This window comes from Mirounga angustirostris, unplaced genomic scaffold (assembly GCF_029215605.1).
Source record: "Mirounga angustirostris isolate CCGP_5_RB_7025 unplaced genomic scaffold, mMirAng1.0.hap1 SCAF_12, whole genome shotgun sequence".
In the NCBI taxonomy this organism is placed as follows: domain Eukaryota; kingdom Metazoa; phylum Chordata; class Mammalia; order Carnivora; family Phocidae; genus Mirounga; species Mirounga angustirostris.
In genome coordinates this window covers 100853777-100878588 of record NW_026991720.1, presented here as the reverse complement: position 1 = coordinate 100878588, position 24812 = coordinate 100853777, and the positions used below count along the sequence as shown (strand labels likewise).

The window sequence follows — 24812 nt, the reverse complement described above, 5'->3', positions numbered from 1 at the left end:
TAATTTTAATTAAGTACTTTATTTAACTTCACTTTTATTACACCTTCATTAGTATCCTTGATTTAACCCAATACTTAAGCCACATTATTATCATCATTATGTATCATCGTGTAATTAATATGAAGAGCTCTTTCCTTCACCCCAAAGTCTGTGCCTTCTACACTCACAGCACATCTGCATTTGGGTCAGTCGTCTGGCAAGGGCTCAGCAGCCAAACATGGCCAGAGCTTCTGTATGCTATACATCTGGCATGCTATGTGTGTATGTACGTATGTATGTATCTTTGGAGTGGCTTTTAAACGCTCCTTTGCAAACATAGTTACAAAGTATCTGGGTTCTAGGATGCGTTAAGTGTTTCTGAGTGCTCTCCTGTCACAAAGTTCTAGGGTTCTAGAAGGTGGGAGATGCTTCTAAGCGCTGCTGGTCACAGAGTTCCTGAGGTTGTAGAGTCCTGGGACTCCCCCAGTCTGGCACCAGCCAGTGGAAAGGCAGGACCCCGTCTCTTCCAGCCCCTCTGCTGCCCCGCACACCCTCAGTTCCTCGACGTGACCAGAAACTCATGCCCTACAGGGCCCCACAGGTCTCACTGCTAATGTCCTCATGCTCACCACCTGCTGTCAAATGGGGCTGAGACGGACCTGGGGACGGCAGAGGATGGGGGGTGAGGGGAATGGCAGGCCAGACTGGGGGGCTCCCTTCTCCTGAAGCTGCACCTTCTGTCCTTTGTGGCTCTAACCCTGCTTTCAGTGGGGTCCTACCATTAACCAACACAGCCTGAAACCCACTTATCCAACCTCTCATCTATTCTGCCCGGATGTTTCCCAAAGGCACCCTGGAATTTAGAGTCCCACGATGCTGATACTCTGAGAGATACATTGTCTGATTACAGCAAGACTGCCTTCGGGATTCATAGGCTTAGAAATAACACACGTTCCATTGTGATGCTCTTGCAGGTGGACAGGAGGCAAAGTCCTCTCTGTTTTCTCCCCTTATCACACACGAATGTACATAGACACATTTAGTTTCTTTCTGAAGGCGCTGTGAAGTTTAAAGAGGCGGGCGGTCAGAGATAGATATAAAGCATACGAATCAACAGATCACATTTCTATTCTTTCTCAGGCAGTTGTGAAGAGTAACTTGGACAGCAACTAACAACTCCAGCCATCAGTGTTTGAAGGCTGCCAAAATGTCAGGCACTGTTCTAAGGGGCAGAGGTCCTCCATCTCTCCACGTGCTAAGGAATTCGATACGCGGTCAGGTCACTGGCCCAAGAGCGTAGTTGCCGCCGATGAGCAGATGTGACCCCAGGCGGTCTGATTCCAGACTTTTTACTCCTCTCGTGGACTTGTTCTTTAAGTTTTAGGAATGTTGGCCCAGGCCATACACAAACGGGAGACGCGTCTGGGAGGAGATGCTTAAACAAATGTAGGTCACAGTGGAATGACTCCTGCCCTGGGCGGAGCCGCGCACGGGGCCACTCTCAGGTGTCCCCAAAATAAGGGGTGCCCATCACCTGGGCATCTGTGCTGTTCCTGTGCTCTTGGGCTGAATTCTTCCCTGAGCTTGTTCACTGGCTGCACTAAGTTTAGAGGAAAACGCTGGGAATGTGTTGTCCCAAGTTTGCGTTGAGCGCACAGGCTTATTTTGCAACAGAAGATGATAATTGGATCCAACCGAATGACTTGATGGAAAACATATCATTTGCAGATCACAGAGCACAAACGGTATTCCAATTATTACCAAGCGCTCACACTTGCTCTTTTTAGAAAACTGGTATTTATTCTTTAATTCAAAACCCTGGCTCGCAGGGCATTCGGGGGAGCCCAGCCAATGGGGTCACTGAAGAGGTGGTGACTATAGCAGCCCGAGCGGAGCCTCTAAATCAACTGCCGGGGACAGAGCCGTGAACTTTGCCACTGGGCTGAATAGTTTCAGAAGGACGCCCTCAGCTGAGGCCAACCCGCCAGGAGTTCTGGAGGAAATCGCACTTGGCCTCCAATTTGTCAGTGTGGGCCCTGAGGCAACCCTAGCCAAAGCTGTTCAGATGGCTTTGATGTCTACAGGGTGCAGAGAAAGGAGAAATAGCCAAGCAAACGGGGACCTAACTCCGTAGGGCTTACAAACTTGGGTCTTCTCACTCAGGTCACGGAGGGTCTTGCGCTGTTCCCACCAGTACTCCGTGAATACCTGAGTAACAGAAGTCTGGCAAAAGGATAGGGTCCTCCGGCAAAGCAGAAAACCACAAACGCTCCCTATCTTCCTGGGGACTGGCCCCAGCGTGCAGATGCTACAAGCTGATGATGTGGGGGTCGGCTGAGAGTGTGGGGACGGCTTTGCCACCTCTCAGAATGCAGCCCCAGCCAGAGGGAGGGTGCCTTCTGCTTTGCCCTAGCCTCCAGGGCCTGGCCTTCAGAGGATGGACCGGTCTCACGGCCACGGTCGTGCCCCGATCATTGCTATTGGCCACACAAGAAGAACATCCCTTATTACCCGCAGAAACTAGGTATCAGAATCACGCAGGGCAGAGCCAGGAGGGTGGATCCAGGGACCAGCAGTCGGCACTGAGAACAGGGGTGCCATCTCCTTGGAGGAGGGGTGAGGTACCCGCTTCAGGGGCACATGCGAAGTGCTGAGTGAGTGCTAGTGCCAGGCCTGTGTTTGCCCTGCCTGCCCGCCTCCTTTCACCCCGGGGGTGCAGAATGTCAGGACACCTGCTCTACCTTACTGTTTCTCTCCATCCCTGCTGAACGCAGGATGCTCCCTGAAATGGGTCTTCTGTCCAGGAGGCCGAGCTCAGGCCACAGCTCTGTGAACAGCGGTGGGTTCTGCTCTCACACAATTAATTTCAGCTTGATCTGGGGCTGCCAACCCCCAGCCTGGGTTCTCATCCCACTGAACTTGACCACAGGCTGGTCTGGACCCCTGAAATTGGCCTGGCTCACCCGAGTTCTGCAGACTGGACCTCTGGCCCAGTCCCTGTGGCTCCCCCACCCCTGGGTCTGGCCCCACCTCATCCTGCCCCCTCCAGCCTTCCCTGCCTTTTGCTGCTCATGCATGCTCTTGGCGTGCCCGCGGCTGCAGACAGGACCACAGAGCGCACTGGAATGCACCACGTTCATCCAGCGAGATGTATTCTCTCCATACCCGTGCAACACAAGTGAGTACTTGTAAGGGCTTTCGGCATGACAGTGTGGGATGATGGAATGCGCAGAACAGCATTTCAAAAACTGCTTAACAGAGCCTTATCCCAAGGAACATTTGGAGGCAGAACAGAGGGGGGCTATTGAAACAGGCTGCTTTCCTGCAGAATTTGTAAGAGACTTTCATATTTCACGAAGAGGAAGCTAGAAGGAGTCCCCACACATATCCGTGAAGATATTTTTCAAGAGCTCTCTCACAGGAGAAACCTGAGCAACGACGATATTCCAAAGCTGGAAAAGAAGCAGGCAGAGGAGGAAGGGCCAGGGCGCCCCTTAATACTCAGTGGGGTGCACATCTGGGAGCGGGTCCCGCCCAGCATGCAGATGTGTTTGGTTTGGCTCTGAATGTCTGACTTGGTTGCCAACATTTAAAACTTGGGAGACCTCACATAAAAATTTGGATTTCTGGCTTCTCTTAAAAGCCGGCCATGCTGGGTCTGTGATCCCTCCGGGTAAGTCTGGACGGAGGGTGCAGGGCTGCTTTCTCGAGAGAAGACTGAGCTTTGGGGGCTGCCCTCTGTGGCCGCTCAGCCTCATTATCTGCTTGGTCCCTGTGAGCCTTTGAGTTGGCAACCCCAGCTTTCTACCTGCTTCTCCGTCACCCTGAGCTTGATGGAAAATCACACTGGAAATAAACATGTGATACACCACACCACAGTCTCTGAGTCAGTCTAACTTGTCAGTGGAGAGCACTCCAGCAAAAGAAACTTCTCAGGTGTTCCCAGACTCAATACAGATGTCAGGGGCGTTGACCTATATACAATGGCAAGCATTTCTCTGACTCCAGCAGGATGTCCAAGAATTCAACTCATTTCTGACCCTACGGACCCAGAGACACCATCCGACCCATAGGTCGGAGGGCTCAGTCCCACCTGGCTGCTCCCCACCCCCACCCGTGAGACCCCAGCCTCCTGTTTCTGACCACCGACCACTACAGAACAGAGGATCCAACACCGTCCTCCTTAGGTTCAATTAATTTGCCAGGATGACTCACAGAACTCAGAGAAAGGCTTGGGTTGACCAGGTTCTTAAAGGACATCAGAAGGGATATGAATCAATAGCCAGAAAAAGAGGTGCATAAGGAGAGGTGCGGGCAGGGTCTCCATGCTTCTCCAGCCAGAAGCCACTCTCCCCAACCTGCTCATGCTCATCAACCCAGAAGCTCTCCAGTGCAGTCCTTTGGGGGTTTTATGGAGCCTTCATAGCATCATCATGATTGAGGAAGTCCCTGGCCATTGGCTTTTTACCTCCAGCCTTTTCCCCTCCCAGGATGGTCAGGGAGTGGAGCTGAAAGTTCTCCCTTTTAGTCACTTGGTTGGCTCCCTTGGCAACCAGCCCCCACCCAAGGGTGCTTTCCAAAAGGCATCTCATTAACATAACAAAAGACCTTTATCACTCTCAACACTCAGGAAATTCCAAGGTTTTTGGGAGCTGTGAGCCAGAAACTGTGGATGAAGACCAATATTTATGAGACATATGTTTTGGTCATTTGGATGACCAAATAGATATTTCTTATGAATCACAATATTGCACTAACTGTGGTCATTCCATGAAAAGTCCTAGGCAGAGGGGGATCCCAACTCTGTGACAGATAGTGGGGCAGCACAGACAGGGCTGGGGGGCTCAGAGGCTATCTTCATCCTCGTTAGACTGCTGGGCTGTTGGAAGCCCAGAGAATTCTGGGTGCCCCATTTCCTGAACTAACAATAGTAACTTTGACAACGTATCCTATTTGATACACAGGCAATGTGTACTGAGCCACGCACACTGGGCTTTTATAGGCTTACCACACCTCTGAGAGGTAGGGGGCATCATCTCTGCATGCATAAGCAAATGCACAAGGCTCTGCAAAGTCATGAGGACTCTGAAAGACTAGGCAACTACTTAGTGCTGGGGGACCCACTGTGGGTCGGTCAGAGCCCCCTCACTCCCCGCCTTGCTACTCTCAAATTCCATGGCACCCCAGAGATTAGGGCAGAAAAACATGCCCTACTCCCTGCTGGGATAAAGCAGCAAATTCCAAAGACTCCATGATTATCCTGGCTGTGGCCACAGGCAACATTAACTCTCATATTTGGATAGAAGTCAGCAAGATTTTACATCAGGGGTCAGTGCCAGCAAAGCAAACGATGACTAACATGAGCATCCCGAGGGGCCAGAATTAAAAATGTCTGATTAGCTTCAGATGTAGAGCTCGGGGTGTGGAATCTCCATGCAAACTCACAGAACAGAGCTGGGGATTACTGTAGAAAGTGATTTTTTTTTTTTAATGTTTAATGGATGAAGAAGGAAATACCATAATTTTTCTTGGCTCTCATAGATGCAAACAGCTCAGGCTAACACACCTTGTGTGTGTGGGGGGGTGGGGGTGGGGGGGAGCAACTGCTACTTTTTAATTTCCTGTCAAATGAAAATATAAACTTGGTCTTGAAATGGCCCGTAAGATTGACGAGCTATACGTTAAAATTATTAGAGTGTAATTAACAAATGGGCAAATGCTCATGATAAATCCTTAGGTAAAAATAAATCAAAATAAATTATTACTGACACTACAATTACTTAACCAGGTAAAGATTTGTGTGTTCATATGGACAAAGTAGGAACAAAACACGAAAAACACAAAGGCATTCATTGGTTTTGGTGAAAGACTCGCGAAATTGTTGGGATCATTCTACTTTTTGTTACTATTTCATTAACGCTGTGTGTGTGACTAGTTCTTAAAATTATTTAAAGGGTGAAGAAAAAAATTGATGGGCCGCAGAGAATTAACCTTCTTCTTAGAAGAACGAAGAAAGGGACCACGGCAGTGTGCTGGGACGATGTCAGACAGATAAGCCAGTTCTATGGAACAGAGCGCTGGGGGCATGTACGCAATCCAAAGTGGAGCTAGGAGTCAGTGGGAAAAAATAGATTTCCTTCTTCACATCACACCCGAAAATAAACCCAGGTAGTTGAGAAGCCCAAATGTGAGAAAGCAACACTAAACTTTTATAAGAAATTCAGATAATCTTTAGTCCTTCAGGGTAGGAGAAGGGTCTCTTAAATATGCAAAGACCATACACATTCAGGAGAAAAGGGACACGTTTAAGAATATTAAAATTAAAAAGCAATTTTTATGCAACAAGAGAAAACAAAGCTACATTCAAGGCATGGTCTTAAAGACTGTGTGTAGTAAAGAACTGATGTACAGATTAAGAAGAAATTAATGATTTTTTTAAAAAAAGTAACATCCAGTTTTTTGTTGTTGTTCTTGTTTGTTTGTTTTTTAAGGTCTGTGGGGGTGCCTGGGTGGCTCATTCTGTTAAGCGTCCGATTCTTGATTTCGGCGCAGGTCATGATCTCAGTCAGGGTCGTAGGATCAAGCCCTGAGTCAGACTCCATGCTGGGTGTGGGGCCTGCTTAAGATTGTCTCTCTGCCTGTCCCTCTGTCCCTCTCCCCACTCTTGCGTGCTCTCTCTCTTTTCCCTCTCTCAAAATAAAAAATTAAAAAAAAAATTTTTAAAAGGGCAGTCTCTAGAAAGGCAAGTCATGCAAGAAGAAAATCAAAGTGTTAATACACATAGGACAAGATGCTCATTCTTACTAATCAGAAGACTAAATTAAAAAGCACGTGAAATGCAATTGGACACCTGTATGCGTGGAAAAGTAGAGGTGTTCTGATGGCAGGTGTTGGCACAGGTGTGGATGGCAGGCCGTTAGAGACCACTGGAGGGCCTGTAGACCAGACAATCATTTTGGAGAGCAATGTGCCAACAGTCCATAGTTGAGGATGAATTTTTCTGAACGTCTCATAATTTCTCCTCTAGAAAGCTCTCTATGTGTAAACAGAGACATATGCCCAACTTCCTCATTGTTTCCAGTGGTGTGGAAAACCAGAATGACCTAAGTGCCCATTAATTAAAAAGCAGAAAAATAAATGAACTCACAAGACACGTATCATCATGGATCGATCTTAAAAACACGATGTTGAGTGAGAAAGGACACTGAGCATATGGTACCGTTTACATAAAAGAAAAAACAAACAAGTCAATCTTTAGGTATTACTTATAAACACCTACATGTCTACAAAGAGTCTGAAGACATGGTTGTGGATAGTGAACCCCCACATCGGGAAGCGGCAACTTTGGAGGGCACCTGCCGGGTGGGTCACCGTGAACAGAAGACCTTCCTCCCAAGGCAAGGATGGGGCCTCCCTCTCCAGCTGTCGCCTGACTCACCTTGGATGCCAGTTCCCAGAGCCGTTCCTCTCCCAGGTGGGGTTCTTGTGGGGACCCAGTTCTGGGGTTCCAGCCAGGTCCTGGTCACTGCCGTCTTCCTGGTCTGTGGCCCACTTATCTTTGGATTTCATGCTGTCGTGTTGGGAATCCAGGGAGATGATGTCTGAGGGGGAGCTCACCACTCCAGAGTCTTCAGTTGTGTCTTCTGATGCGAAACAGCTGCTGACAGACTCGGTCTCCTCGGCCTCACACGGCACCGGCGGGACCTTGTCCGTGCCGCAGGGACTGCTGGGGCCCAGGGGCAGGCTCACTGGACAAGACACGGCAAGGACAGGTCAGCCAGCACGTTTCTACACCAACCTGCCTGACTCACCTGGAAGCTGGAATTCAGGGCGCCAGGAATCAAGCAAGACCCGTTCCAACGCAATGGCTCCCTCCAGAAATATTTTAACTCGGAGGGAGCTGTAGGCATATATGTGATCGAGAGCAAAACTTGCCCTCAAAAATCACATTACAAATGAGCCTTTTGGATTTTTATCCTGTATCTGACTATGGGCAAGCACATTTAAAAATTCATACGAATGACTTGGTGAATGCAATTCTTTCCAGCCTGAGCCTTGGTTTCATTGAAGTTGTTTTAAAATGAGTTCTTTAAAAAAAATAATCATTTCCAAATATAAACAGACTTAGAAATAGCTAATACTGTTCGGGAACTTCTGACAAATGTTCAATACGAACATCTGAAATCTGACCTAAAGTATTAATGGTACACTTTGTCGGCATCTGGCTCCCCCTTCATTTTTATTTTATTTTTCCCCCCTTCATTTTTACATGCGAGACAGGGAGATCTGGTCCAAAGAAGAGGTGATCTTGGAGGATCACCTCCAAGAAGAATGAAAAAGAACCAGAACAAAAGTGTGTTTGGTGGAGGTCCTCTGGCCCCCTGAGCTCTTAAGTGAGCTTTACCGCAGCTGAAAGAATGAGATGCAGAGATTTGCACGGAGCAGAGCCAGAGTTCCATCATACTTTAAATATGAATGATGGGGGAACACTGTAGCCATCTGGCACACCTACCAAGCAAGCCCTTCAGGGATGGATACATTAAGCATGTAAGCAGAGTGAGCTTCCAGTTTCTCTGAGGTCACGGAACGCTCCATGCCCGGGAGAAGGACAGGAGTACGCAACTCTGGACCGGCTGCGCAGCAGGCTTGTCTTCTTTTAACTTAATGTAGAAACAGATTTTAAACTTCAGTATCTCAGCCCTGGTGGGCCAGGAAGGAAGGACTATGCTGTGTTGGAGTTTCAGTGTATTTTGTTTATTTATTTAGTATTTTTAATTTTTTTTTTTTTTTTTTTGTATTTTGTTTCAGAACCATTCCTCCAACACATAGCTGCTGGATACCTAACATGAATACCGGCCATCGGCGTCCCCGGTGCTCACTGCACATAATCAAGCCCCGAGAGTCAAGTGCCAGCATCCCCGTCCTCAACCTCAGCCACGGCTTCATCGGGACAGCAGGCTGGCAACATAGAATTAACGAGCCCAAAAGAGCGCCAAGGAGACCATTCCTTCAGGGGTTGGCTTATTTGAGATCCCGAACAATAAAAGAAACAAAAGAACAAAAATTAAACCAAACAAAACAGACATTTCCCAACCGAGCTCAAAAGTAAAGAGCGGGAGACAAAGGAGGAATTGTTTAGAGAACCAGCAGAAACGCACAAGGCAATGTGTCCGAATGCAGTGAATGCTTTTCACAATGCCCGCCTTCCGCAGCCTTCTTCCAGGCCTCTGTGGCCAGGCTCTTAATGAGAGGGTAGATGTGGAGAAGAAACGCTGCCTTCGGACCAGTCTAGCCAGACCTTTGCTGCCGCGGGTTTGCTGATGAGCTGTCGCACCTCACGCGGCTACCGGCCGCGCTGCCCACACAGCCGGGGACTCCACCCCACCGTGTCAGTCCGGGGACCCCCTCAGTGGGGCTCCACCACCCAGCCATCAACGGCAGCCCAGATGGCCAAGCCAGACCCTTGTTGCCTGCCTTCCCTTTTGTCACTGTCGCTGAACAAGTAGGTCAATTAAATTCACACTTTCTCTTCTATGTGGTATAGGACATGGTGAATGAGCACAAAGGTTTCAGGTCACAGAAACCTGCGTTCGAATCCCAGCAGAGCAGCTGAACGGTGGCCAGGCAGGGGTCTGGATCCCTTGGTCTCAGTTTTGTCTGGGAGGTGGGCTCATGGGCCACCGTGGGACTGTGGGGAGGGCTCAACGTGATGCCCGTCCAAGGTGCAATGGCCCTGGTGTGTCTCCACCACTGGGGTGGGGTGGGGTGCGTGTGCCAAGATGGGAAGGGCCCTGTGATCGGACCTGGGACACAGATTTCCGGTCCAAGAGTCTCGGCAATTTGGGGACCTTGCATGGTTTATGAGGGGACAGACACATACACAGAGACCGACGGTGCCATATGCCAAAGCCAACTCTAGGTGTCTTTGCACAGGTCGAGTGGGTCTGGCTGGTCAGAGGGAGGGGTCAACACACAGCAGGTACCAAATAGGGGCTCCATCCAGCTGTGGCCCCCTTCTTCCCACCGTAGCAGTCACCTCTCGAGTGTGAAGTAACCCCACGGGGTCTGCTCCCTGAAGCCGACCTCTCAACGGGCCCCGCCTGTGGCTCGGACGTTCTCCTGATACAAGCCCTGGAAACTCAGAATTCATCCCTGGTGGATGGGGGGCTCTAAGCCCACCCCACCCCCTTTCTCTCCAGTTATGAGATCCAGAATGCTCGTCTGGGCTTCCTTTATATCCTTCAGAAGTTTTGAGGAAAAAAAAAGTTGAAAGTCACTGTTCTAAATTAAGCCAACTGCAAACCTAAATTGACAATGTGTGAGAAGTCTATATTGAGCCTTTACGTGTGAAACCGTTTTCACAATATACAGTAAAGACTGCAGTTACCGGAGCTCCCCTCTTGCCCAGGCAAGCCCTCCACTTCTCATGGATTGCCTTCCAGGGCCTGGGTAACTGCATCCTTGAACCCACTGGACAGGTGTTCAGTGAGGGGCCCCCCAACATGCACCCTGTGGGGGGCCAGGGAGCTGGTGCTGGGCAGGAGCGGGTAAGGGCGCCCTGCTCTCAAGAGGGTGGTCTTACAGGCATCGGGAGGACGGGTGCATAAATGCTCGAGGAGAAGGAACGGGAGCAATGCCCCATGCAGCGGGTGGTGGGGACGTGTGGGTGAGGACGGGAGGACAGAACGACAGGGGGATGTGGGCACCTAGCCCAGGGGATAGGCCAAGGAGAGAGCAGCACGTGCAAGGGCTCAGACTCGTGTGAGCGACTTCCTGCCACACTTCTGGGGTAGCTGTCACAGATGGCACCGATTTGGAGATGGGAAGGAACATTCCTGGGAGGCTCCAACCTGGCTCAGTGCGGTTTTCACGTCTGTCTGCAGTCAGCTCTGTCAGTCTGAGAATCTTTGCTTGGAATCAGATACCCCCACCTCGCTCACCCTGCCCCGACTTCATGTCTTTCCTCCGCTGGGCTGGTTCCTGCTATTAACCCCGTGAGCTGTAACATGTTTTGACAATTTCTGAATAAGATGATGGATGGTGCAGGAGACTTGTTTTTTCTTTATCGATAAACAGAAGCCCCAAACATAAAAGCTTGGGGCTGCTTTGGCTGTCATGAGATTGCTTCTGTGCGCCCCTCATCTCCCTCACTTAGCCCCTGGTTCCGTGAAGCCAGTGCTTCAGGGACCCCAGCCTGAAATCCAGGGGCAGCTGGATTAAGGCTGGATGAAGAGCCGGAATCCTACATTGAGGTCCAAGTTCTCTTGGAACAGCCTTTCCTCTTTCTGTAAAATAAGGGGGTTCTGATGAGCTCTAAAATCCATTCTGGACACAGAATACTATCATTCTCTGACATCCCAAATCAGAATGTAAGATGCACACATTCTTCGAACAACTGACAGGTGACCGACTAGGAATTGTAAAGGAATACAACAATGTCAACATCCCTTCGGCTATCTTCTGTTGGCCCTAAAAGTGTAGCTCATGATTTTTGAGTTAATTAATTCGCTGGCAAGTTTGCTCTTCTCTTAAGGCGTGAACAACCTTTTGGAGCTAAAAAGTTACCATGGCAGGATTTTGGCAAATGTGAAGAACACACTTAATTTGTCGTTAGCAAGAAGCCTAATACAAATTCTCTTCCAAATTAATAGCCATAGAACCCGAATAAGGAATACTAACCATTTCATTGTCCTCCACCTAAATTTTATAATCCTATGGTTCAAATGCCATTAGATCTAAATGAGAGCTTCAGGAAATTTCTCTAGCTCAGACGTAAGGAAGAAAATGCTAACTTAAGGCTCTCAATTCCTCAAGGTGAACACTATCGTGTTCTGTTCAATACTAGTTTCATTGAATTTTTCTGTTACAAAGTCACCAAAGAAAATTTTAAACACTAAATATAAGGATCTCCCAAGGACTTCTGTAACAGATTCATTTTTGAGTGATTTTATTAAAGGCAAATGAAAGATCACGTATCCTATGATTTTGCTCACTTGCTGGTCATTACCAAGGGAGACATCCCAAGGGTCATTTCCACCACATTGATATGGACCAGAGAAAATGTCTCACAGAAAGGACTCTTCCCCATCTCATATTGATGCCTATGGTTTCTGCACACCATCCACAGCCAATAAGTGATGCTCATCCTTCATCTCCATCTACTGTGACTTAGTTCCCTATGTTCTAGGTACTGGAATAAAGGGAAAAATAAGGGAGCTACTGGCAAAGTGCCCCTGAACCAGTGGTGCAAGTTGATTTCGTCACACACAACCCCCAATAATTTTGAACCACTATGTACTCCTAACATTTTTAATTGACACCTGAAAATTTCCATCATGAGTTCAATGGGTTGCAACAGATGTAATTTCTACTGCATTGTAAATACTAATACTTTTAAAAATGTTTTTTTTTTTGAGAGTGAGAGAGAGCATGAGTGGGGTGGGGGGAGGGGCAGAGGGAGAAGGAGAGAGAATCTCAATCCGACTCCAAGCTCAGCTCAGTGTATAAATTAAAATTTAATTTTTATTTTCTCTCACCATAACATGGCAGTGTTAAATTCTTTCTGGACACGGAGTGGTTATGACTGTGATAATTAACAGAAAGCAGTCAATACAAATGGCATAAATGTTTTAGAAATTTTGACACTTGTTAAACAAAAAGGTGAAATTGCATTGAAAGGGCATCTCATAGTGAGCTAGATGAGGCTTTTTTTCAATTAATTCCTTTAAAATGACTGGATTATTTATCACTAGCATGAGGTGGGGTTTGGCATAAATGGCAGCTCACATTTTTCATTCTTATTGATATTAAGCACCAGGAAGCCTTCTTCACATGAGTAAGTAGAGGGCAATTAAGCCTTTAAATTCTTTGTCCGGTATAAATCACTTAATTGATCTGTCACAAAATTTATGCTTAATGAGCTGTGATCCAATGACTCGATTAGAGTCTTTGTCAGTTTGGTTGGAAAGAAGGCTTGGAAATCACCTGATGCTCAAAAGGATCTGCTGCCAAATCCTTTGATTTCTTACCTGATCAACCCTCTACCAAGAATTCCATTTGTCCTTTTGTCAGGCACCAAGAATAGGTCTGCCCATCTCAGGGAACCACACCCAAGTGGGATTCCTGATGGCTGAGTGCTACCCCTGTATTTTGTGAGGGAGGAGAAGGGCATTCCTACAAGGGGCAGGGGGATGCTGGCACTGAGACTGCCCCCAGGTGAGCTCCCAGGCACCTCACTTGTAAGAACAAATACAAAAACAGAGGCATAATCTCTGGGAATGGATTCCCTTGGAAAGTCTCGGTGTTCTCCCAGGGAAATGCCTCCCTCAGGTTAAAACCACCCACACAGCAGCGCCTGGGTGGCTCAGTCGGTTAGGTGTCTGCCTTCGGCTCAGGTCATGATCCCAGGGTTGTGGGATGGAGCCCTGTGTTGGGCCCCCTGCTCAGCGGGGAGCCTACTTCTCCCTCTCCCTCTGCCTGCCGCTCCCCCTGCTTGTGCTCTCTCTCTCTCATGCTCTCTCTCTCACGCTCTCTCTCTCTCTAAGTAAATATATAAAATCTTAAAAAAAAAAAACAAAAAACCACTGACACACACAAGTCAGTTTAAGAGCTGGGGTGGGGAGCACATGGAGAATGCTCCAGGAAGACAGAAGTGGTGTTGTTCCTTCTAACTAGAGAGGACGTGAAAGTGACCACTGAACAGGATCTTGAAACAAGCATGGTGTGGGCAGGTGGAGGACAGGAGGATCAAAGAATGGGCGGAAGCATGGAAACATGAGACCGAATGGGAAGTGTCGGGTTCTGTCGAAAGTGGTTGCCCTCTATGGTGTCTCATGGGCTGCCTGGCATCGTGTCCATGTGGGGGCACATGTGTGCAAATGCTCAGGGGGAAGAGAGTGAAGAGGTTGGGTGTAGAGACCCTCTGTCACCACATTATATGGATTTTGCCTTGACTGGTGGCCCTAATCCTGCCTACCTTCTCTTCCTCTAGTTAATTCTTTAGGTGGTTTGTCCAAAAGTTTAGGTATTCATGCCTCTTCAAAATGACAGCTTCTTTATTTGGATGGGCACTATGTAACATTTACTAACATTAGCGTTCTGGTCCAAAAGCTGCACAGACCTGAGCCTCTCAAAGATATCGCATGATGTAGGTAACAGTGAACTATAAAGCATTATTACACACACACACACACACACACACAGGACACACACATATACACACACACAACACACATACACACACACACACTTCTTCAAGAAGGCAGGATAATGAAGACTTTGAAAGCACCTACGGATCTAAAATAGACCTGGATTCTCTTAAGAGTCAAGTAATATATTCTTGGTATCAGTCAACCTATATTTCACTAGAGTCTAATCCTAGAATCCTGATGTGCCCAGAGAAATGGGCAGAGAAAATTTCAATTTCCACCACTGTAAGGCAAGGCTGTGATGCGATCACTGTTCTGTTAGGACATATATAGGCAACAGATGCTGCTTTTGTCTGTCCACCAACGTCCCCCTCCCTGTTAGTGCTAAGTGAATTCCTCCCTTCTGTGGCTAACCTATTTCTCAACATCTGGGAATATCTAACAACCGCCCCCACCTACCCCTGGCCACAGAGGGTGGGCATGAGATGAACCAAAATCTGGCCAATTTAAACTGTGCACACAACAGTAGAGCCAAAGAATGTCCTAAGCCAGACAAATCAAGGCCTGTCTCTGGACCTTCCCACCAGAGCTCCCCCTGCTATTAACCCTGTGAGCTGTAACATGTTTTGAATGGTGGCCAGGCAGGGGTCTGGATCCCTTGGTCTCAGTTTTGTCTGGGAGGTGGGCTCATGGGCCACCGGGGGACTGTGGGGAGGGCTCAACGTGATGCCCGTCCAAGGTGCAATGGCCCTGGTGTGTCTCCACCACTGGGGTGGGGTGGGGTGCGTGTGCCAAGATGGGAAGGGCCCTGTGATCGGACCTGGGACACAGATTTCCGGTCCAAGAGTCTCGGCAATTTGGGGACCTTGCATGGTTTATGAGGGGACAGACACATACACAGAGACCGACGGTGCCATATGCCAAAGCCAACTCTAGGTGTCTTTGCACAGGTCGAGTGGGTCTGGCTGGTCAGAGGGAGGGGTCAACACACAGCAGGTACCAAATAGGGGCTCCATCCAGCTGTGGCCCCCTTCTTCCCACCGTAGCAGTCACCTCTCGAGTGTGAAGTAACCCCACGGGGTCTGCTCCCTGAAGCCGACCTCTCAAAGGGGCCCGCCTGTGGCTCAGGGAAGGTGGTCTCACTGGGCTGGAGTCAGTGGAATGGGGGAGTCTTGGATAAATGGCGGTCACTTGGACTAGCACATGGAGAGAGCTTATCCACAGATGGGGGAGAAACACAGTCCTATGACAGTAATTGGGTACCTGGACTCAGCCATGACCATAATGAGGATTCATCTCTTGGAATTCCCAGTTATGTGAGCCAGAAAACTCCCACAAAAACCCATTTTTCTTAACTAGTTCAAGACATGTTTCTGTCTCTTGGAACTAAAGAGTTCTGTCTAATCAATGTGTAAATTGCCCTGGTATTTTCATATATACACCTATAATATTTATTAAATATAAATACCGTAATGTCAAATATATTTACTATAAATATTAGATACATTAATGTATTTATTAATATAGTAACTAGGGGCGCCTGGGTGGCTCAGTCGGTTGAATGTCTGCCTTCGGCTCAGGTCATGATCACAGGGTCCTGGGATCGAGCCCCGCATCGGGCTCCCTGCTCAGTGGGAAGCCTGCTTCTCTCTCCCACTCCCCCTGCTTGCTCTCCCTCTCTCTCTCAGTTAAATAAATAAAATCTTAAAAAAAAATATAGTAACTAGACATATAACATATATAAATATATAATTTAAATATATAATATGCAAATTAATTATAACATAGTTATAAGTATAGTATGTAAATATAAAATATAAATTAAAAATATATGTCTATTTTGCATCACGGGGCTTCCATTATAGGAACTTTTATGAAATGAGATTTATTTTCCATTATTTGGATTACATGTTTCAGTAGTTGTATTTTCAGGACAATCTAATTTGGATACAGTTTACTCTCTAAGCCTTCTTGTGTCTGAAGATAGTCTTCATTTAATCCACATCCTTGACAATCAGTATGGCTAAATCCAAGCAAGATTCAGGTCACAATCTTTCTTCAAGACTGTATTCTCAGTCCCTTCTTTTCTGGCATCCTGCCTCACAGATGAGAACCCGTATGCTACCACGGTTCTTTTGAACTATCTATAACCTTCTCTCTCAAAGCCGGTAAGGGTTTCCTCTTTATCTATGAATATCAAAAATTTCACCAAAATGTGTCTGTATTTAATTTCCAAGAACTTCTGGATGTTCTTTTATTCATTTATTCATTCACTTGCTCTTCTTTTATGTATGTGATAATCTATTACAATTCTCTGAAGCAATGACAAAAAATATTTAAAGTTCTATTCTGTTTCCTAAATTAACTCTACTTCCTTTGGGGTTGGTTCCTCTGATCAGTTTGTTGCCCCTCTTTCATGCATTAAGAAAAAAAACTGCTTAGTGGTTCTTGACTGCTTATTTTTTTAAAGATTTTATTTATTTATTTTAGAGAGAAAGAGAGACGCACATGCCAGTGGAGGGAGGAGCAGAGGGGGAGGGAGAGGGAAAGAATCTCAAGCGGACTCCACACTGAGTGCAGAGCCTGACATGAGGCTTGATCTCATGACCATGAGATCATGATCTGAGGTGAAACCGAAAGTTGGACACTTCATGGACTGAGCCATCCAGGTGCCCCTCTTGACTGCTTTCATGTGTTTACATGAGGGTGTCAGTAACAGTAGGAAGTGGATTTCTTTCACACGTATAAACATCACTGTTTCCTTAGCATACAGTAGAAATCCCTATGGCAATTGGGCTAGGCAGAGAGGGAAGTCACCTTCTGGGGAGGACTCCACCGGGATGAGGTGCACAGTTTCTGTCAGCAGCTATAATGGTTGACTGTCCTTCAGCTAAGTTCAGCCATCTTAAAACTGAAGTTTCATTCTGTTCTCATGTGCCTGCTTTAGCAAATAGTGACACAGGATTCCTCCTTTACCCTGATGTCTGGCTTCAAGGGTTGCCTAAAATATTAGACCGTTGGCTACTTACTACCAGATAGTATAGTCCAACATTGACATTTGGAAGTCCTACAATGGTGGTTGGGTGTTGACACTGTGCATTGTTCAGATGGGTATTTACCTACCTCCAGTTTAATCCAATGCCCTCTGCAGTGTGGATATCATTATTCCTACTTTGCAAATTATAAAAGAAGCCCCAGCCAACAAATTATTTCATCTATCCCTGAGGGTACATGTTGCAGAAACTTACTCTGCCAGGCCCATTAAAGGGGCAAGTCCATTCAAAATCACACAAAATCACCTGTTAGGCAAGAGCCAAATTAAGGTTCTTTCACCAAGAAATGGATTTTAGGGAGAATCCCTACATGTAAACTTTTCTAAGTGAAAAGAATTTCTTCCATATTCTATGGAACAAATCTTGATTCCATTTGTCCAGGGATTTCAGTATATTCTAAACTACCTTTTAGAAAAAAGCTCAGTCCTTTCTTACATATACTTTTCTGGGGCTTCATCTCTGAAGGAAGTGTGTACTTCATGCTGGCAAGAACAAAGCTGATGCTTTAGTTTTCGTCATCAAAACAGAAACGTTGTCTCCAGGTAGTCTAGAATATTAAAGCACATGAATTGTATTTAATCAACACCTCAGAAAATTTGACGTTCAGGGACTTTCCAAGGTTGCGAAGGGACTCGATTTTGAATTGACTATGAGTCAGGTCTGGCATGAAGCAAAGGTGAGTCATCTGCCATTCCAGATAGGCAATCTAAGAAAAGTACTGCCCGTTTCCTCCACTAGTTGCTTCCACGATCTATCCCTTATCACCTAGAGAACAAAATGTGTGGTCTACTTTTGCTTAGCTTTCTGAAATATCATGTTAGCCACTGCTACTGACCTAAGGTTGGCATCAAAGTGACTGAATGAGGAACATTTCTGCAGTCTTATATAGAGCTGTTGTTACCATCATTATATACTCAGTTTTTCATAAAAGTAACCATTTTAATTTGTCCTAAAATTTAGATCTTCCTTTTTCCCTGTTTTGATTAAATGAATCTGTCATTTGACCAAGGGTTCTCCCTCATCTTCCTGTCCTCAGGCCCCCATCCTTTGGTTATACCAAAATGTGGCGATCACTGAGTACAGACAAAATTGTCACTACAATACAACATCTCAGTAGGTGTTTTTAGGAAAAACTAAACAGAAAAAAGAACTCTTTTCTTTTTCTTTCTTTCTTTCTTTCTTTCTTTCTTTCTTTCTTTCTTTCTTTCTTTCTTTTCTTTCTCTCTCTCTCTTTTCTTCCTTCCTTCCTTCCTTCCTTCCTTCCTTCCTTCCTTCCTTCCTTCCTTCCTTCTTTCTTTATGTTAGATTACATAGTTCTTTCTCGGTCAGTCTGTCCTTCTGTTTCTTTACTGATGGTTTCTGAAGTTCTACTGTCTGTAACATCTACTAAACATATTAACACTTACAGCTGATGGGTGTAAGAATATCTTTTTTTCCCTTTCCCCCTCTTGGTGCTCAGGCCTGGAGACCTGAGGAACTTCTGCCCTCCTTGCTCTGGTGGCTGGTTGGGTTCATCAAGAGACTAAGGTTTGGGGCACCTGGTGGCTCAGTCGGTTGAGTGTCCGACTCTTGGTTTTGGCTCAGGTCATGATCTCAGGGTCATGAGATGGAGCCCTGCATGGGGCACTATGCTCAGTGGGGAGTCTGCTTGTCCCTCTCCTGTTACCCCCTGCTCATTCATTTATAAATAAATACATAGTCTTAAAAAAAAAGAGAGAGAGAGAGACTAAGGTTTTTCTGTTGAATTTGCATTGAGGCTACCATAATGTTTTTTCCCCCACCCTGGACTGACTGACTGGCCTATAGTGACTTTCTAAATTTTTCCCTTGGCATCTCCCTGTGTTGGTGGCTGCTTCTTTCCACTCCTTTGTTTCAAGGAGGGGGTCCCTTGAGGGTCTCCTTGCTTTTCTATTCTGTGACTTTGTCCTCATTTTCAGGCCAATACAATTTCATTTACTCTCTTGCAAGCTCAGCTATGCATTTAAAAGGATGTTTGTTACGTAAGTTCTAGCACCTGGAGATGCTCTGTAGCAGAAAGGGTTTTCAGGGCATTTTGCCCATGATCTTGCCAGCAATGTAAGGAACCTCAACTTACTTTAACTTAAAATGTGTTTCCCACCCACAGTCTTTCTTGTCTCAGATGTGTTCCCCAGTTATCCAGGCTCAAAGCCCTTCCTCCCTCCAGGGCAGACAACTCAGAGGCTCGGCTGGAGAGTGGCACAAGCAAATGGAGAAGCAAGACAGGGCACCCTTGCAAAGCAGGGATGCTGGGAAGCTTCCACCAGGAGAAGCCACTGAATATCTGAGCTCAGGGCTGCCCATCACATGCATTTCCAACTTGATGCATTCATTCCCTCTCAGAAAATGACTTCTCTTTCCTCTTGAAAGTCTTCCTCCCTCCGGAGTAGCTCAAGCTCTCCCTCCTCCATGACCTCGGAGTTCTTCAGGTGCTCCGGCTCTGAGGCCTCCCCTGGCCTTGCAATGCCCACGCCGCCATCATACCGTGTCTCCCCAGCTTGGAGGCACGCCCCTCAGGAATGCAAGAGCGACTCCTGGAGTGAAAACAACACAGGTAAAGGAGACTGCAGGGCACAGAGTCAAGGCTGAGACATGGCGGCCATGATTACCATCAGTAGAGACTGGGCCTCACTGGACCACTTAGCTGCAAGCATCCGAGTCCCCTGGGAACAATGGTTCTCTTGGCCTGCATCAGAATCCCTCGGAGGGCTTGTTAGAATAGATTGCTCAGCCACCCCTCGCTCACGAGTTTCTGATTCAGAAGGTCTCAGGTGGGGACCTGGGACCTGCCGTGCTCACATGTTCCCAATGATGCTGAGGCTGCTGGTCCAGGTCTATACTTCCTCCAGCCCCTCGCGGGCCACCTGGTCAGCTCGTGCTTCTCCCCTCACTGAGCTGAAGCTGAGAACAGTCTACATCTAAGCCAGGTAGCTTCCATCCTCCTCCTCCTCAAACCTCTTCTTGGCTGTATTTCAAAGACAGTGACTCCTCCCACAAAATTATCTCCTCCCACTGGAGGTAGTGAATAGACTCGCTAAAAAACTCCTCTTCAGGGGCGCCTGTGTGGCTCAGATGGTTAGGCGTCTGCCTTCGGCTCAGGTCATGATCTCCAGGTCCTGGGATGGAGCCCCACATCGGGGTCCTGGCTGGCTCAGCGGGGAGCCTGCTTCTCCCTCTCCCTCTCCTTCTCCCCCTGCTTGTGTGCTCCCTCTCTCTCTCTCTCAGATAAATAGGTAAAATCTTTAAAAAAAAAACAAACTCTTGTTCAGTCTCTGATCTCAAGATACAGGGGTGTTTTGTTCCACAGAATGTTTTCCATGAAGTTAACAGTGACACCTTCCTCAAAACAGCAGGGCGGAAAGAATTACTTTCGGAAATTATATCAGGAGAACTTCGGAAAGACAATGAGGACGTGACTCACAAACACAAAACACAGCCCACGTGGTTGTAAAATATGCCCACAACAAGAAGAAAAGAAATCATATTGGGTAGGGGTGAGGAATTGGTGGGGGGAGGACAGGTGCGAGGGGCAGGTGCTTCTGGAGTCCTGACCCGGGGCAGGAGGTACTGAACAGGCAGAGAAACAGGACTCCAAAGTCACAAGCATTGGAACAGGCTGTCACAGACCCAGTGAGAGACACCTAGACCAGTTACCTGGAAAGAAACCTCATCAACAACAGTGAAAGCATGAGTCTCCAAGGATCACTGTCTCACATTTCTGCATCACTATCTTTCCTGGCAACATCCGCCCTGTCGTTTAGCTGGCCAATTTGAGTATTTCTGCCTTCCTGCTTATTTGTAGAAATTGCCTGATGTTTGGGACTGAATGAATAGGGCAGACCGTAAACATGGCTTATTCCAACTGCTACCTGGGTCTGGACTAATGTGGGAAACAGATTTCTAATACTGAGATGACACACTCACAGGGGCTTGTTTCAAGATAAGTTCCCTACAGTAAATTTTAGAAATCATAAAAGGCTAACATGTCATCAGAAGTGAGTAATTATTCCTTATAACGATGATCATCATCCATACCTGTCATTTTAGGAAACTTACATACAATTGTTTTCAGCCTTGTCCCAAGTCAACAGACTGCAAAGCCAGTAAATTAAATGTTTCACACACAAACCACCTGTCTAACTTGCTGTCACAGTGGCCCCAAATAACTTGGCCCTTTATTGGCCAGAAAGCACTCAGCTCAGCAAAACCCACTGATACCCAAAATAACCTCCCCGGAGGTGCCAAGGCTCCAGCCTCAGTTGTTGGGATCTGCTGCTGGGATGCCAAGTTGGAAGCCAACCCCCTGGGAAGCGAGGAACCCATCTTGTCCTCGAGCCCACCCCATCTCTTGCATCCCACTTGGGCTTAGAGACATTCTCCCTACAACTGCGCCTGACCAGACTTTTTCTATTAGGATTCTTTCGAGTTTTAAAATAAAGTTGTTGTTGTTGTTTTTTTTTCCTGTGGTATATAGAAAGGGAAACTCAAACAATTGGAAAAAAATAACCACTCATCCCCAAGATGACTTTACGTTTGGCTGCTTTTCCTTCTTGTCTTTATTTTTAAAGATGTTTCTATGATAGATATATATGACAAATTTCTTTTTAAAAAAATTATATATATTGGGGCGCCTGGATGGCTCAGTTGGTTGGGTGACTGCCTTCGGCTCAGGTCATGATCCTGGAGTCCCGGGATCGAGTCCCGCATCGGGCTCCCTGCTCGGCAGGGAGTCTGCTTCTCCCTCTGACCCTCCTCCCTCTCATGCTCTCTCTCATTCTCTCTGTCTCAAATAAATAAATAAAATCTTAAAAAAAATTATATATATTTATTCATTTAGAGAGTGTGAGTGGGGGGAGGGGCAGAGGAGGGAGTGTGAGAATCCCAAGCAGACTCCGTGCTGAGCATGGAGCCCCTAAGCAGGGCTTGACCTCATGACCATGAGATCATGACCTAAGCAGGAATCAAGAGTGGGACGCTTAACCGACTGAGCCACCCAAGTGCCCCATATAAGAAAACTTCCTAAATATCTGAAGGAAAGCAGATCTATCACCCTATTCATGTTTAAGTACTTAATTTATACTCAACCGATGGAACACACTCTTCCCCTCCTGCATCTTTTGTATCCGTGCGAGCAACTATGGTAGAGATTCAGAGGTGGCCTCGAGCAAATTAGTCGCTGCAGTCTGACTCTCTCATCTGCAGATGAGAAGAATCACAATCCCTCCTTCAAGAACACATCGTGGGGGACTAGATGCCAAGGTGTAGGCAGAAGGTGAGGGCAGCGCCTGGAACATACCAAAGGCTCCATACGTATAGCCATTACCACGAGTCTGTGGTTATTCTGACCTATCAGTCTACGGGCAGATGTGATCATGGTGTCTCCCCAAACTGGCAAATCCAAGAACCACCTCGATCGCATGCGGTTTCAGAAACTGCTGTCTGAAGACTCTGAAGAACTTCCCTAAGGAAGGGCACGCATTCAAGCCCCAGGCCCAGGAGCGAGGGAGGCCAACGCACGAGGAGGTCCCTGCCACGGGGCCAGCCAGATGTCACAGGTGCCCTGGTGTCAGGCGGAGGGTCCCCGGCTGGCCGGGCCTCCGCTGAGAAGCTCTCTCTACTGTGAGCCCTCTGACCGTGGAGACAGCTCACCTTGGCGTCTCAGCTCCCTAGTGGAGGGCAGAACGCTGGCCCAGCCAGGTGACAGGTGGAGGCAAAAATACGTGGCGAACACCCCTGGCCGTGAAGCTTTGTGGACGCCCATTCGTGCGGGCCAAGAAGGTCAGCAGCCAAGAGCCTGCATCTACTTGCCCTGAGTTATGTCTCTGTCCTTCTGCAGGGGCTCTGCCTCGCCTCCCCTGTGGGGCAGTTGCTGCCCCAGGCCCGGCCTGCATGGAGCCCCCAGGCCCACCCTCTCATCCAGGCTGCACCCCTGCCCCCAGCACTCACTGTACTCAGTGGATCACCCCACACGGCATGATGAGGGACCGTCATTAATGCTGATGTGTGAGAAAGTTCCAGAGAGGAAAGGGGGCATTGGTGAATAGGTGGGAGCTCCTTTGCACCCCTCTTGACTATCTGCTCCATGTGCTTTGGCTCTGTCCTCAGCACCAGATCCATCCATGCAGACAGCCCAAGAGGACTGTCATTGACCTGCCATTTCTTCTAGTTCTGGGGAGATCCCCCGGTGGCCTGTCCCCCATGTCCCCTCTGGAGGTTCAGATGGGTTCTCTTCCCTCTGGTTCTCCTGGCCCTTTATTCGCACTTTTGATCTCAACAACTCCCCCATCCCCTAAGAGAGAGTGCCCTGGGTCCTCCCTGCCCTTGTTGGATGCAATGGAGATGCTTCATCCCAGTGTGTATCCCACAGAGGCTCCATGGGCATCGCCTTCCTGATGGACACCTGCCTCAACTCGGCTGGATGCCGCCAACAGCGCATCTCACCTCAAGCACAGCAGGGCACTCTGAGCACCGTGCCACCCAGCTGACCCCTGAGCTCTGTCCCTGAGGCCACTGAGCCCAGCCGCACCCACTCTGGCTGGCAGTCCCGCGTCCTCATGGGTCAGATCTCCCGAGTGAAGGTCAAAGCCAAGGTTCCCCCCTGCAGGGAACTCGTTCGTGGAGAGACAACGTTGCCCCCAGCTTCTCCAACTCCAAACACAAGTCCTGATTTTCCCATTCCCCTGAAATCTCACTGAACTCTTTTCTAGCAACAGACAAGACCTTGGACCCTAAATAAATATAAGTACTTTTGCCATAACTCCTCTGCATGTTTCTGTTACTCACTCTTCTCTGGACTGCCACATTTTAATAATTAAAAACCACATGGTCATACGACTTCTTACCCCCATATTCACAGGTCCACCACGAACACATTTCTTAAATGAGATGTTTTATGAGCACTAAGGGATCTTAGTGCTTCATCGTTTTTGCTGCACTGAGTATTGGGCAGAGATGGATGGATTATTCATGAGCAGTGATTTTTACTGTTTTGCTTCTCTCTCTCTCTCTCTCCAGCAGATACTGGTTTTTAGGCCCCGGTACAGTACAAACAGCACAGATTTGCACTGAAGATTAGCTGTCCCAAGGCGCTCCCTCGGGAGGCTGAGCACACGTGGACCTTCTCTTGGCCCTGACTTCAAAGTCCACGGTCTGCAGAGAATGAGGAAGAGTGCAGATGCTCTGGTCCAAATCTGTATCTGAATGTTGGGCCAAGGGGATAAAGTGGCTTGAGAAAGGTCACCAGCTCACTGGTCACGCTGTGTGAGGTGTCCCGACAGCCCAGTGCTGTCCCTTTCCACATGTGACCTTCTTATGACCAGCCTTAGAAATGGCTGGTCCTTAACACTGCAGTGTCTTGAATTTTTTTTTTTTTTAAGATTTTATTTATTTATTTGACAGAGAGAGACACAGCGAGAGAGGGAACACAAGCAGGGGGAGTGGGAGAGGGAGAAGCAGGCTCCCCGCAGAGCAGGGAGCCCGATGCGGGGCTCGATCCCAGGACCGTGGGATCATGACCTGAGCTGAAGGCAGTCACTTAACCAACTGAGCCACCCAGGCGCCCAGTGTCTTGAATTTTACAAGTATCTTCAGTCATTTTATTCTGGGGCGGGTGAGT

The 24812-nt window shown here is 47.6% G+C and overlaps 1 protein-coding gene across 2 annotated transcripts in view; it reads right to left on the bottom strand.

Annotated features, from left to right (window-relative positions):
- Nucleotides 1–24812, bottom strand: part of COBL (cordon-bleu WH2 repeat protein) — a 279617-nt gene that overhangs the window by 29571 nt on the left and 225234 nt on the right. For both annotated transcript variants that reach the window (XM_064575461.1, XM_064575462.1), the window contains one exon: nucleotides 7418–7727. In XM_064575461.1, coding sequence (XP_064431531.1) covers nucleotides 7418–7727 — 310 coding nt within the window. The remainder of the gene's footprint in view (nucleotides 1–7417; nucleotides 7728–24812) is intronic.